Source organism: Haliotis asinina, chromosome 14 (genome assembly GCF_037392515.1).
Source record: "Haliotis asinina isolate JCU_RB_2024 chromosome 14, JCU_Hal_asi_v2, whole genome shotgun sequence".
Lineage (NCBI taxonomy): Eukaryota > Metazoa > Mollusca > Gastropoda > Lepetellida > Haliotidae > Haliotis > Haliotis asinina.
The window spans coordinates 27,787,326-27,802,070 of NC_090293.1; the positions used below are offsets into that span (position 1 = coordinate 27,787,326).

Here is a 14,745-nt window from a genome sequence, read left to right on the forward strand (position 1 = left end):
GGAAGTAAAATAGACATTTTTCAAATGCCTTTAGTTTGTAAGAAGAATGAACCGAAAAGCAGGGGTATGATACCTGTTAATATCAGGTTGCATTTTACAGTAATGCATTACTACACCAGTGAATATTACATATTGCCAAGTTGACCTCTTTGATTTGTCAATGATTGAACAAGTTAGGCTGGTTTGTTGTTCAACTCCACAGTCGGCAGTATTCCAGCTACAGTGGAAGCTGTCTAAACCGGCACTCATTGGGACTAAATAAATCCAATTTCGACAACCTGCTGGATTGTAGAGCTGATGTTAAAAGTACAAGTCACAAATGGGACAGAGATTTTATGCTGGTGTTGACAATTTGCCAGATTGGACAAATGCCGGTTTTGACAGTTTCCACTGTATATGATGGTGGTCTGTACATGACTGAGTCTGGGCCAGACAATCCGATGGACAATAGCATGAGCACCAATCTACGCAATTGGGATAGGATGAGATGCATCAACCAAGTCAAGCTGCCTGACCATTGCCAGATTGGCCTCTAATAACAAGCCTGATCAAACATATCCTGACATGAGTAACCAACCTTCCTTATGGTCTGCTGCACCCCGTGCCACAGGCAACTCATGATCAAGTAAAGGTGTTGTGGAAAGAGTGAAGGAGTATAAAAACAAGACAACTCCAATCATAACAAGGGATTTTATTACAATGAAATCATATTGACAATGGTCTGTGAGCGCGTAGCTACATTGCACAAACCCTCGGTTTGGTGGACAGTTCCTTATCATTAGTATATTTACATAGCTATTCACCCATCATCATCATCATCATCATCATCATCGGGTCACAACACTAAAACACTGGAACTGCCCACCCTCAACAACACACCTGGTTCATCAGCCTACAAGACAGACCATGCAAGTGCAAGCTGTTACAGTGAAACCCCCTTAATCAGGAACCCTGCCTTCTGGTCAGCTGTTCAAAAGGTTCAGTTAGTATTAGACAAAACAAAACATACAGAACTTACACAATCTATATCATCTTGTAAGAAAGGTTGAAAAACATTTGCTGATACACATTTTATAGTTCCAAGAAGACATGCTTCTGTCACACACAGTTGGTGCCCAGAGACCTCCAACTTGCAGCCTACTTTGATAAATATACAAGTCCTATATACTAACATCCTTATGTGTTATTAAGAAAGGTGCGTACCTACAAGATTGTGTCTACATGTTGAGCCCTGGTACCAATCAATCAAGATATAACAGTCCTAACTCAATAATTAGAAAATCCTTCAATTGGTTTGGTTTGAATGTTGTTTAACACTGAACTGGGCAATATTCCAGCTATATGATAATGGTCTTCAAGTATGAACCAGACAGTCCAGTGATCAACAGTATATGCATTGTTCCATCCCACTGAGATACTATGACACATGTTAACCAAGTTGTCATGTCCGACCACCAGACAACAAGCAGGGTTTACCGAAGACCAATTCTAAACCAGATTGTCAACTGACAAACAAAATGACACATGTGACAGGAATCTTCTATTGCAGGGCAAAAGAAACGTTTGAATTGCAAAAGAAATGTCATTTTGACAAGCTGAACCAAATCCCAATTGTCTTGCAAAACAAAAATTTTGTTTCAACAACAAAACAGTGTCTTGTGGAATCCTTACATAAGACAAACAAGTACTTCTTCCGATCAAAGAAGTCATATAAACACTATATCCCCTAGACATGTACACACAGTTGAGATTTGATGCTGTGTTATTTACAGTACCATTCATATAGCATAGGTTTATGATGTATAAATAATATAACACAGACTATCTACATTAGGCACTTTGGGCTTTGCTGCAAGACACTCCTGCTAATAAAATCCTCTTCTGAACAACCTTTGTTGAAACAAATTTCTGGCACAAGTTAACATTCCATGAAACACTCATAAAATATCTCACAGCATTCATTGTCCACTGCAATATGGAACAAGTAATTCAAACAACTGTTACTAGATACAGCTGCCTTTTATTCTTAAATCTGTGTAGTATTTGTTAAAAGTAAATGAAAATATAACAAAAACGACCAAATTTTGGTTATAAACTACGTACAAAATCAGAGTCAATGATCAAAACATGAATACCCGGTATATGGACAGATGTATATATGACCTAGGAAAAATTTCATAAAACATTCAACTTATTCTGGAAAATGAAATCTGTTTCTTTGGTCTGATGAACGTTGAACAGATTGAGATCTATGTTGCTGATGTTGGCCTCATTCAAGCTGGTCATAAACACATCTAGAATGTCTCATTCACAAGGTAATTTGTTAGAGAATAGTCAAAGTAAGCAATTAGCATCTAATGTACACTCAAACACCTTGCTATTCAACAAACACCTGACAATGACACACAAAAACTAGTGGGTGAATGTTGAAGAAATTGCCTCTGAGAGTAGAGAATGTAAACTACACCTTCCATCCATGATTCAGATTTAAGAGCTAAATATGAGAGAGCATGATCAAATTTAGTTTTATGCTGCACTCAGCAATATTCCAGCTATATGGCTATTGTAAATAATCGAGTGTGGGTCAGACAGTCCAGTGATCAATAGCATGAACAGCTATCTACACAGACATATGTCCGTCTAATCCTGTTTGTCGTGACAGGCATGGATTACTGACTTTCAATTCTAGCTCCCATCTTCAGGCTCCAAGCACTAGGCTACTCAACCGCCCTTGATGCTGATAGATATGATCAGATTTAATCTGGGATTTGAACAAGGGACCAGCAGCACCTACAGCGCCATGAAAAGAAGTAAACACCATATGCATATGACATGGTCTGAGGTGCACTCATCCCACTCCTGATAAAATGTGACAATTCACCTTATTTTCATGATATAATGCATTATTACCTAAATGTGTACAAGAAACTCACCTATGCCATAGCTAAATTCACCTTATTTTCATGATATAATGCATTATTACCTAAATGTGTACAAGAAACTCACCTATGCCATAGCTAAATTCATCTTATTTTCATGATATAATGCATTATTACCTAAATGTGTACAAGAAACTCACCTATGCCATAGCTAAATTCACCTTATTTTCATGATATAATGCATTATTACCTAAATGTGTACAAGAAACTCACCTATGCCATAGCTAAGCATGACAGAACACGAAGTATTTCTCTGTGTTGAAACAAACAAGTTTCACATTTCTCACAAGGCGAGGTATGAATAAGTAGAGTAGAGGTCACGACTAGAGACACAACCAGGAAATGACAACCTGTACAAAGACCCTGTGATATGAATCTAAAATAATATTACAAAGACCCGGGTCCTGATCAAGAAAGTATTCGTGACGTCACAACCTGTCTTAACTCGATAATTTACCACAGGCTTAAGAATGTCATAGCACTTAGAAAGCTTTGAGGATAGGGACCCAGATTCATAAAATTTCTTCTAGTGATTTTTCTGATCAACTGCAAAGAGACTTTTGAGTGATCTAATGTAGTTTGGGCAAATGTTAAAATATATTAAAAACTTCATTTTTTAGCAAACACATGTTGGAGTTATTGGTGTCTTTGTCTCAGCAAAATTTGACATAACCTGATCCTCTACTGCAACAAACATGTCCTGGGTGTCATACAAGGCAATATAAGGGTTAAGGTGATTGTAGCCCCAACACTTTGTACAGACTTACAATCATAGCAAAGGCTGCTTTGCACAGTGTCACTGTCTCATAAGATATCCTTTCTACTAAATGTTAGTAAATATTTTCATAGTTAACATCATCAAGCAATGAGACTGAACGTACAAGTGAATGCAAAATGAACTTCTGGTGACAGTTTAATGACCCTTGTACAAGTTGTGTGTGATAGTCACACAAACATAACATAAATAGGTTTGATCTTGGTCAAGCTGGTAATATCATTCCAGATGCACACATAAACATGTAAAATATAACACAATCATCACTATACAAAATCTTTCTCACTGGAAGCAATAAAATAGGTAAATAATTAAAGTGATCCATAAAAACAGCTGAAGGTTAGAAAGAGCAGTTACAGGATGCTCAGGGACAAGCTCACCCCACAAAGCAACCTTGGAGCAATCATTGGATGTGTCTAGCTGAAAGTATGTCACTTTGATATTCTTAGAGCTGAGATTTCTATCTTGAATAAGGGCCCTGCAGTACAATAAATAAAACACTGCAAATGTTCTTAGTATATATTTATCTTTTAGGATGTCACTGCTTTAAGATTACTTTCCTACACTTCAATGGGAAAATGGAAAATTGTATAAATAGATGTCTTTAGATCCCCGCAAAACATCCAAATGAAAATTCACTAAAGTGAACTTTGGCGTAAAGTAGGCCATTTGTGCACTGACAGTGATGAACAAGTGTACATAAATATAGTCAAAGCTAAAATTGCTACTATAAAATTTCATCATGTAATCACATATCTGAGAGACTTTCAGGGTACAGAAGGTTTACCTGCCTACTTCTTGCGTGAGTGAGTGAGTTGAGTTTTATGCAGCTTTTAACAGCAATATGACACTGGGGGACAAAAGAAATGGGCTTCACACATTGTACCCTTGTGGGGAATATCAAAACCCAGACCTTCGCCTTGATGAGCAAACGCATTAACCACCCAACCCACCCTCACATGACACTGCCCCAACCATTAACAGAAATATGTGGAGTGTACGTATACAAACCTGTATTGACTTGTTAAACAATTTACTAAATTTGAGACATTTGATATTCCTAAGTAGAAGTAATAAGTAAATAGGACAAAAATGCTTTATGTACAGTTAAGTAAAATGATGTAAAATGACTTGCATATTTGCTACAAAGGATCATGGACAATGGAAACTTAAAAAAAAATAAAACAAATGAAATTGAGCTAAGAATACAAAATGCATGTCAGAAAACAGTTCCTTGTCAAGAATGATAGTAGCAGGCCAATGAAGAGAGAACGTTTTTCTCCATTGACAACATGAGTTATTCCCCTTTGACTGATTTCCCTGCCTGGAACAAAAGCACTCTTGAATTTGACTCATTCTAAACTGCTACATTACAAATTTCATCTCCTATGTATATATATATATATATATATATATATATATATATATATCCCTGCTTATTTGACAACGGTATAACAATCTAAGCAGAAATCCATACAATTTCCTGGCTTTTTTAACTATTACAGATATCAGTATTTGAGATCATTTTGCTACTATTATGTCAATATTCAAACAATATTTTTCGTCAGAAGCTAACGCTGTCACCACTGTCTCGACACTACCTATGAATTCTAACAAGATCCCCTTACACTTCTTCATTTAATATGCATGACTTAAGTGTCATAGGTCAAGATCATCAAGAAATACAATTCAGTTCACAACAGTAAAAGGAACCTGTTAAGTCAACATTGGTGCCAGTGCAGAACCAAACCCTTTCAGCACAGAATGCATGGTCATGGATATTACAAACACATAGTTTCAGAATCACTAGATTCATCTGTCACGATTCTTGACTTCTTTTGCAATCATTATTAATTAAATCAATCCTTCAAGAAAAAAATACACTTAAATATGTCAATACAAATTCAATCAAACCAATGGTATTGTTCAAGTTCAAAACGAATTGTCAAGATGCAAAAAATGGTGTGAAAACCCTGACTGGCTTAGGAATGTAGTTTTGTCCCCGAGAATGTGTAGGGTTTTGTTGGTGAGGTTATCCCAAAATAGGGTTGGTAAATAGGCAGATATATTTATTTGAAAAATTGTAATGTGCAGTATGTGCAGTAAATCATTCTTCAAAGGAATTTTCAGGTATAGTCTTATATCTTAATGAATGAGTTGCAGGAGGAATATTTACTAGTAATAATCAACATTTTTTAACAAAAACCTGAAGGCTGTTGTGTTCATGAATTAATATGTAAGATATATCTATGAGGCTGGAGTGAGTGAGTGAGTTTAGTCTTATGCAAAACTCAGCTATATTCCAGCTACACAGTGGTGGTCTGTAAGTAACAGTCTGGACCAGACTATCCAGTGATCAACAGCATGAGCATCAGATACAATGACATATGTCAACCAAGTGAGTGAGTCTGACTACCCGATCTGTGAGGATGGAATGTTTGGTAGACCTACATGTACACTTTCTTCTGTACTGGGCATTTAGTCTCTGTATATGGTACCATATATGAAATATTTTATCAAGAATAGAAAGACGTGCAGGACATATGGGACAGTAAGTGATGTATGACAACGAAAATCTTTTTTTTATTATGGTCACAACAAACCATTAGATGGAGTTGTGTCCCTTTGAGTCATTACCTATTTTACAGTGTGATAAAGAAACAAATAGGGTTTAAATGTATGTGTACACTAATGACTGCAAATTTGGCTATGCTTCAAACAACAATGTTTCCTTTCAACTGTCAGTGAGTATGGCTTTTACACCATTTCAGCCATTTACGGCTTGAAAAGGTACCAGTTCATGAAGTGATTTGAAAAGATGATAATTGGGCAGTGCACATTCTGATGGAATATATATTGTTTGACAAGGAAGGTCATTCAATAGGAATGTCCAGAAATCATATGAAATAAAATGTAATGTTTTCTTTGACAATTAAACATCTGGCATATGGGACATCATCATACAAAAATGGCTACCGGTATGTCATAAAAAAGTTTAGAGTCCTGTCACTGCGAAGAGAATAAATCTGGAAATTACATAAAATATTATCACTTCAGAGACAACAATTGAAGAAAATATTTAAGTAAACTAATAAGTTGAGCCCACTTGCAGACTCCAGATCAACAAGCATCTACAAAAGCAACCATTTCCTTCACACTTTTTCAATACAATAATCAGGCTGTTATCATGACTGCTTTGTCTGAGTGACAAGTTGCTGGTATAGGGATGACACAACTTTATGGACGATCAAATTGTATAAGTTCTTACGCCATATGCCTGAAAACGGTATAAGATCCCAAATGTTGCCTTTGTTAAAATAATTGTTATGTTATAAGTTGTGTCATCTCTGTAAAGAACTCTCAAATTCTTTAAATTTTCCCACTAAATTCAAATGTAAAATTCTATTCATCTTGAATAATGTTGTTAATAATTATATTGAAACCATGGAAATCACAGTTAAAGAAAAAAGGAAAAATTACGACTGATTCTTATTGGTTTAAACAACTCATAATCTCATAAATGCTCACACTTACACTCAAATTTCCTCTTGCCTTTTCTCACAACCAATAATAGTGTTTAGCAGCAAAACTAGCTCAGGTAAATTCATCCTTACAGTACGATGCAAACTAATCACATGTTGAGTATGTTCACACTCATCCTTACTTGCTGATGTTGACACACAAACTGAAAATAAATGCTAGTCCATGGTATCTTCGACAAAGGACTTGTTTTACACCACTCATACTCCATATTTATCACATCATGTGTAACAAGTTACAAAAATATGTCCTCTGTGTGCTGTAACAGTCAGTATTAGTCATGATACAAACGATTCACAGGAGCAACATATTCTCAATGAGCATAGATTCAGTTTACAACCAGATGCAGTTCTACCCATCACACCAGGCAGCAGGGATGAAAGCCTGAGGCAGGTAACCTCCCCATGTGAATCAGTGAGTTTTGTTTTTATTCCTGCAATATCAGGATGGGGGACACCAGCAATGGGCTTCACACACTGTACCCATGTGGGGAATAGAACCCAGGCTTTTTACATGACAAGTGAATGCTTTAACCACTAGGCCACCCCACCACCCCTCCCCAAGGGAGGCAGGATCAGGAACAAATGCAGGTCTTGGGTAAAATTGTATGATGAGGAAGATACGCACTGATTTGTAAGGTCCCATCACCACAGCACATAGAGTTAAGTCTGAATAGAGCATCCCAGTCTCTTGATTATTGTGTGAATCACTGATTTTGAAGGAACTCTAATTAAATAATCTCTGTTGAATCTCTTCTGAACACTGACAGCAGACATTCTTTTGAGCCATCTCAGACGTGTAAAGTCTCCGGTGAAGGCTTTCTTGTAATCACTTGTGATCAGTCTGTTTACCTTTATGTTGAACTCTCCTGATCAACGGCTGAATTTTGTCAATGATCTCTCAAAGAGTCATTGATGTGTGATCACTAAAAGCTTTACACCTACTATCCCCGCACCTAGTTGAGATGTTGTATGCTCGTGACACTATCAAGTTCTTGAGCAACAACCACAAGCTCCTAAGGTCATTTTTCTATCTCACACAATGGAGAGTCATCACCAAGAAACATGGACCCACAATGCATCTGCTGTCACTATCATGAGTTTGACCACATTAGTCTATGAAACGTATCACTCTTACAGAGCTATCACATTATAGACATGTACACAGACAGGTCATATTGCTGGCATGACTGAGGAATGCAAAGTACATTTGTTAACCTAGCATAATCCCTTAGCACTAGACTTGTGATGAACTGCACTTAAATGGATACTGCAATGTTTGACCCTTCATGCTTAGCTGTACATGCTAGGTGCAACAGTCATACAAATCTGCTATGGCAGTGCATCTTGTGAATTCCAGGGACTACTACACCCAGACTCCATTAGGGTTCTTGCTGGCTAGAGCATTGATGAAGGCTTGCTGTGTTGGTGTGCTGGGGCTGATGGATGGCCGAGGTGACAGGCGGCCCTCTAAGATCTTCAACACAGCTAGAAGAAGAAAGAGGCAACATTAGATACTGGTCTCACTCTCTCTAAGATCTCAGACATTATATGATCAGGCCCTCTTTTTACTCAAATTTCAAACTGAGTTTTACAATTTAAAAGAGCTTAAAAATAAACAAACCCAGGTCTCTCTCACAGATGCCAGAAATTTTATGATCAGGCTCCAATTTCTCAAAACAAACTTTATTTCTACTCAAATTTCAAAATGAGTTTTACAATTTAAAACAGCTGAATCTTTAACTCAACTGCATTTTTCAATTAAATAAGCCCAATCAACTAAATTAATCTATCCACCATACTCAAATTGTCTTTCATGTTTGACTTTAATATCGATTTCAGTTCATTCTGGCAAGTGCACTTTCCTGCGTTTACTCAAATTTGAGTGAAATCTCTCTCTTAAGTCCAAACTTAGATTTAAGGCTCAACTTAAGGAAATGAAACCTCATTGCACATAGTGCAATCTTAGGGGTAACCTTGATGCACCAGACAAGAACTCACATGCTGCTCAACATCAAAATAGTCACCAAGAGTTAAGCAACAGCCTGTTTCAAAACTAAGATGTGAAGCTGTGGAAATGTTAGGCTAAAATAATTGGGAACACAAATCCATACTTAGAGACAGTTCATCTGGAAACTGATTTGGGGATATCATTTGTATTTACAATCAAAGGAAATGTTAACTGTATGATAACCATAACTATAACCATTCCTATCCTGCTTATACAACACCACTAAAATCACATTGCACTTGTCAAAAATGACAACCAGTCATTTCTGATTTTCACTTTTCAAAAGAAAGTAACTTCCCAAAAGTGCATACATCCTGTTTAAAGTGAAGGATAATTTCAATAATGGTTTTGTTTTTAAACTAAAGTTACAGAACTAAACCAAATTATGATAGCTGGTTCATTCTGAAATATTTCCTATGAGACAACCCATATTGGCAAAATATACTGGTTGGACCCTAAGTTCTTACTCACACTATATATAATGCTTGAGTTTGTGTATTCATGATTTATAACAGCATTAAAATAAATGTATTTTGGATTAAATAAGAAACCTTTGACTTTCTTCATAAACTAGTTTCTTTCTATCAATGTGGATATTCCAGCCATAGAAAGGCAAGGGGACATCAAGAACTGGAATCAAAAGAACCCAAGAAGTCACATTTAACCGTCTGGCAACTCAACTGCTCCCAAAGCTTCTCACTAGTTTCAACTTACCCTCTCCACTGTCTGCTGACTTGCCAAGAGTTGGAGATAATGACTGAGAACCAAACTCCTGCAAGTTGACCTTCTTCAGATCTCCTTCTAGCCCCTCAAACTCAGTCTCTTTCACTTTGAGCAACTTTTCCACTTTGGCAATCTCTCCTTCCAACTCTTCCAGTTCCTTCTTTCCCTTCTCCTGTTCTTCTTCCACCTTCTGAAGTTCTTTGTTCACGTCTTCTATGTCTGTCTTACACTGGGCCTCCTTTGCTAGTCTCACTCGTTCTGCTTCTTTTTCTCGTTCTTCTCTGGCTTTCTGAGCTGTCACAACCTCAGACTCCAACTCCGTCAGTCGTACCTGCTGCGATGACAGCTGAGTTTCTAGCTCACCAAGCCTCTCTTTGAGATCATTGATCTCACCATTTAAACGCGTTTCAGTTTTCTGTGCAACATCAAGAACATCTATCCACTGAATTGATGAAATCTCAGTCAGTTCGACTTCATCATCATGTTCCCTCTGTTCCAACTGAACAAGTTCGTTTGTCAGTTTCTGGAAGTTACTCTCATACTCGCTCTCCTTTTCCTCTAGTGACACAATCTCTGCAAACAGATTAATCATATCTAATCAGAATAACTTATAATTTTTAATTGACTATCTAGACTAGAATATCTAGTGGCTTCATAAATAAAAACAAATTTCTGTTTTCAAGAGTGAGTGAGAGAGTTTGGTTTTATACCACTTTTAGCAATAGTCCAGCAGATCTTCTGCATGACAGGTTAACACCTAAACCACTGGGCTACCCCACTTTCCATTTGAGGAAACGTTTGAACATTCATAATTAGTACTGGAGACATGAGGATAAAGACAGATGACTTCAACATTTAAATCAGCCAAAAATATTTCATTAATCACTTTGTTTCAAGGCAATGGATATACTGACACAATGACCCTTATGCACTCAATGGTCTATTAAAACATAAATAAAACAATCATCAAGGTACTATTTTCACCAAAACATATTATCTTTGCACTTCACATATTGCATGCCAACATCTCCTCAAACTCAAAACATCAAACAAAACAAAATAACATCTGTTATGGCTTGTGTACTTCATGTTTCTTACATTCCATGGTAAATGATAAACAATAAACATGCCATGTGCACGCAAATAGACTGAATTCCTAAAAATGCGACAAAGAATTGATGTAAGCATGCAATACCTTAATCACAACACACCACAACGGTGTTGACAGATCAGGACAACTCTCACTACACTTAACAGCACTACAGCCATTCCATTTTTAGTGGGTAACTGTACTATATAATTGGCTTATTCTTCATTTGCCTGATGATGATGATGATGATGATGATGATGATGATGATGATGACGACGACGACGACTCATTTAAACAGTCCCCAACTGAAGGCCCTGCATCCTTATTACTACAGTTTTAGACTCATTCAGATAAACCAGCCCCCTTTTACCAAATATATTTTTTGGCCCTAAAAATTTGGCTACGTTCAGTCACATACGATATGTTTCACTGTTTTTTGCATCATTCATTCTGTATTTTCGTCTCATTCATTGGCTAAAATTCAGTCCTAAAAATATATTTAATATATCTAAAAATCTAAAAGCCAAATGGCAGCCTTGACTTGCCAAATCATTCAAATTAAATTTGACTTCTAGGCAAAACAATATTAAATTTGGAGAAAGTATTGATAGTGACTACTACTTGTACAACTTTTCATCAATATATGACTTGTACTACCCTCAACAAGCAGGTCACGGACAACTGCTTTGCACTTGAGAGTTCACAAGTACATGTTAGATCCTAAACTAACACAGTGAAATTCTAGTTGTTACAATGTGTAGTCATACGTCAACAGCACACACACAATGATCAAATCAACTCTGTGAAGCCAAACAGTACCGATAATTACATTGCCAAAATTAACATCAACAAAACATCACTCAAAGTCACTTATGTCCCCTAACAGTCAAAGCCCTATAATTAGTTGAAGGATAATTGAACGTAATGAAAGGTCAACATTGTTCTGATTGGTTGTATTGTTGTGCTGTGTCACACTGACTGACAACATGGCCGCCATGGGTCACTGATTCTGTTGCTGATCATCTCCAACTCAGGTGTAAATACACAGTACAGCTTCACTACGTGGGATTAGGTTTTCTCAGCTAAGGGCCAGAACAAATTTATTTCATGTTTTACAGACTTTTGAGAGAACCTGGAGGCAGGAGAGGAAAAAAAATAAAAATACAATCAGAAAAAATAAAAATACAATCAGCAATCAAAGTAATATTCCTTCTAAATACTAAATGTACTTTACTTTTGGTAATTTATGAATGTATATGGGGCATAAAAAAATCTAACAGAAGTTTTCTTGTAAGTTTACATTTTCAGCCAGTAAAACATTTGGATTTTACTTTTTGACATGAGGAAACTTATTTTAATTTTTATTCATGTTCTTGAAAAAAAATAGGATTGGCGGATCTGTAAAACAAGAAATAAAACTGGTCTGTCCTGAAGTCAATCTAAGTAAACTTAGCTTCAGTGTATTTTGTTACACTCCACCACTGAGTCTAACAAAACCTAGTAGAAGGTCGCGTCAGGTAACCTTTCAGCAACCAATGACTGTCCAATCAAACATGAGACAGTTAAATAGATTTAATCAATCAGACAACAGCTACTATTTTGGGATCGGAGGGACTTTCAAAATATTCAGGTCACTGACACAGATCTCTCCACAAACAAAAATCTGCACATAACACAAATACTTCACCTACAGTATGTGCGCAGGGTTTCTGTTGACAAGGTTACCATTGGCTAATATTTTCGCAAGATAACATCCTTGAATATTGCCAAAACACTATTTTCAGTGACTGTTCACTCACCGTTGTCATGGTTGTATGTACGCCGTGTGCATCACCCAGAAGAGAGCGTACGCTAAATAGCATTCAGAATCATTCGGGTACAAGCGTTTTCGAGATAAAAAGTTAAAAAGGTATGTGCGAATGTGCACTGTCGTGAGTTGGTAAGCAGTGTTTGTGTTCTGATTTGTGTTCTGATTGGTCAATCTCAAAGGTTACCTGACGCGACCTCCCATAAGGTTTTGTTAGACTCAGTTGTGGAGTGTAACGAAAAGTACTGAGGATAAGTTTACTTAGACTGGTCCTGAAGTACAGACTCGAGTAACTTTGTCGAATTTAATCCCATTCAGACTGAACCCACACTCTCAATGTCAGGCACTAATCAACAGCACACAAATTTTACCCATTTTACCCACTCAGCCACCACAGCTTCTGGTTCGAATCCTGACTCAAATTCCACCAAAGAAAAGCACTAAAATTTGTACTTTGATGAGAAAGTGTAATCCCAGTATGTCTCAAAATCTCTGAACCACATTATATCAGGAGTATGTACGCCATATTTTTTCTATGAAGGAGTACTGGAAAACCTTAAGAGTCCATTAAGAGCACTGAATGGAATCTACTGGAGTGCCAGTAATCTTGTGTTCCGCTTCATTTATGTTGCACAACATTGCTACTTTGGGATAAACTGGTCAGTAAACAATAAAACAACAGATAAATACGTATGTAAATAATCCTAAGAACGTACATCACTGCTGTAGTGCGTATTATCAGCTATGTTTTCTATTTTCTTCCTACCATATCATATATATCCGAACATATGCCGATACGGCCTTTATCTGGAGCCCTGCTTTAGTCTAATGCTGCTGTCTTAAACATGTTAAAGGACCAGGCAAGGAACTACCTGTCAGTACCTGTGGTATTAAATGATGACTGGTTAGGGAAGTGACCCTGTAACATTCTTTCTATGGACAGACCCAGGAAGACCTGTGGTAGAATAGGTCTTCTGCAACCCATGCTTGCCTCAAAAGGCAACTATGCTTGTTATAAGAGGTGACTAACAGGATCAGGCTTGTTGACTCGGTGGATACGTCAGTTCCCAGTCTTGCAGATCGATGTTGTTGATCACAGGATTGTCTGGTCCAGACTTGATTATTTATAGACCATATATATTCTATAGCTGGAATATTGCCAAGTGCAGCATAAAACTATACTCACTCACTCACTCACTCTGTATAGTTCCTCGCGGAAACATCAGTAGGCACAAAACCTGCTCTTCACAGCAAGTTCATGATTCGTTACTCCACCTAACTCTTTATACCATATTAAAATATATATTCAAGAAAATAGAAACAAAATGTATTCATCCATATAACAGAACAATCATGCCTTTTATCTTTAACATTTTGAATAATTATAGAATACACACGGTTGTCACACACATGGTATAATCTAAAATTATAGGTCTAGTCCCTGAAAATACTTTACCACTTACCACAAGTAATAAAAAGTTGTGAAATTATCTGCATAAGATATGACAAAAATTAGACTTGGCCTGCCACTCTAGATTTCATCATTTTTATAGGCATGTATGGGCTTTATTAAATGTATTTGCTTCAGGGTCAGTATGATAGATTAATGAATTATACTGGTCCAGTAGATCAATTTGATGAACAAGGCTATCCTGTCTCACAGTCCCAAAACTTTACTACTTGCTCTTCCACATGAGTCCTTACAGAGCTTCTCTCTCACACATACTTCTTTTTCAGCTGTTTTTTTTCCATCAAAATTACACATTTCCCAAGAACCAACTTGAGTTTAGACTACAGATACTGCAGCCCTTGGGGGCACCTGCTACAACAGATGGGTATCAGTGAGCTCTCATACATTCTT

General features: G+C 36.9%; 1 protein-coding gene across 2 annotated transcripts in view; it reads right to left on the reverse strand.

Moving 5' to 3' along the window:
• Positions 1–679: 679 nt before the first annotated feature.
• Positions 680–14,745, reverse strand: part of LOC137261137 (ras association domain-containing protein 8-like) — a 75,153-nt gene continuing 61,087 nt past the window's right edge. For both annotated transcript variants that reach the window (XM_067798833.1, XM_067798834.1), the window contains exons 4-5: positions 9,979–10,560; positions 680–8,741 (exon numbers count right to left, since the gene is read on the reverse strand). In XM_067798833.1, the coding sequence (XP_067654934.1) occupies positions 8,620–8,741; positions 9,979–10,560 (704 nt within the window). In that variant the 3' untranslated portion in view covers positions 680–8,619. The remainder of the gene's footprint in view (positions 8,742–9,978; positions 10,561–14,745) is intronic.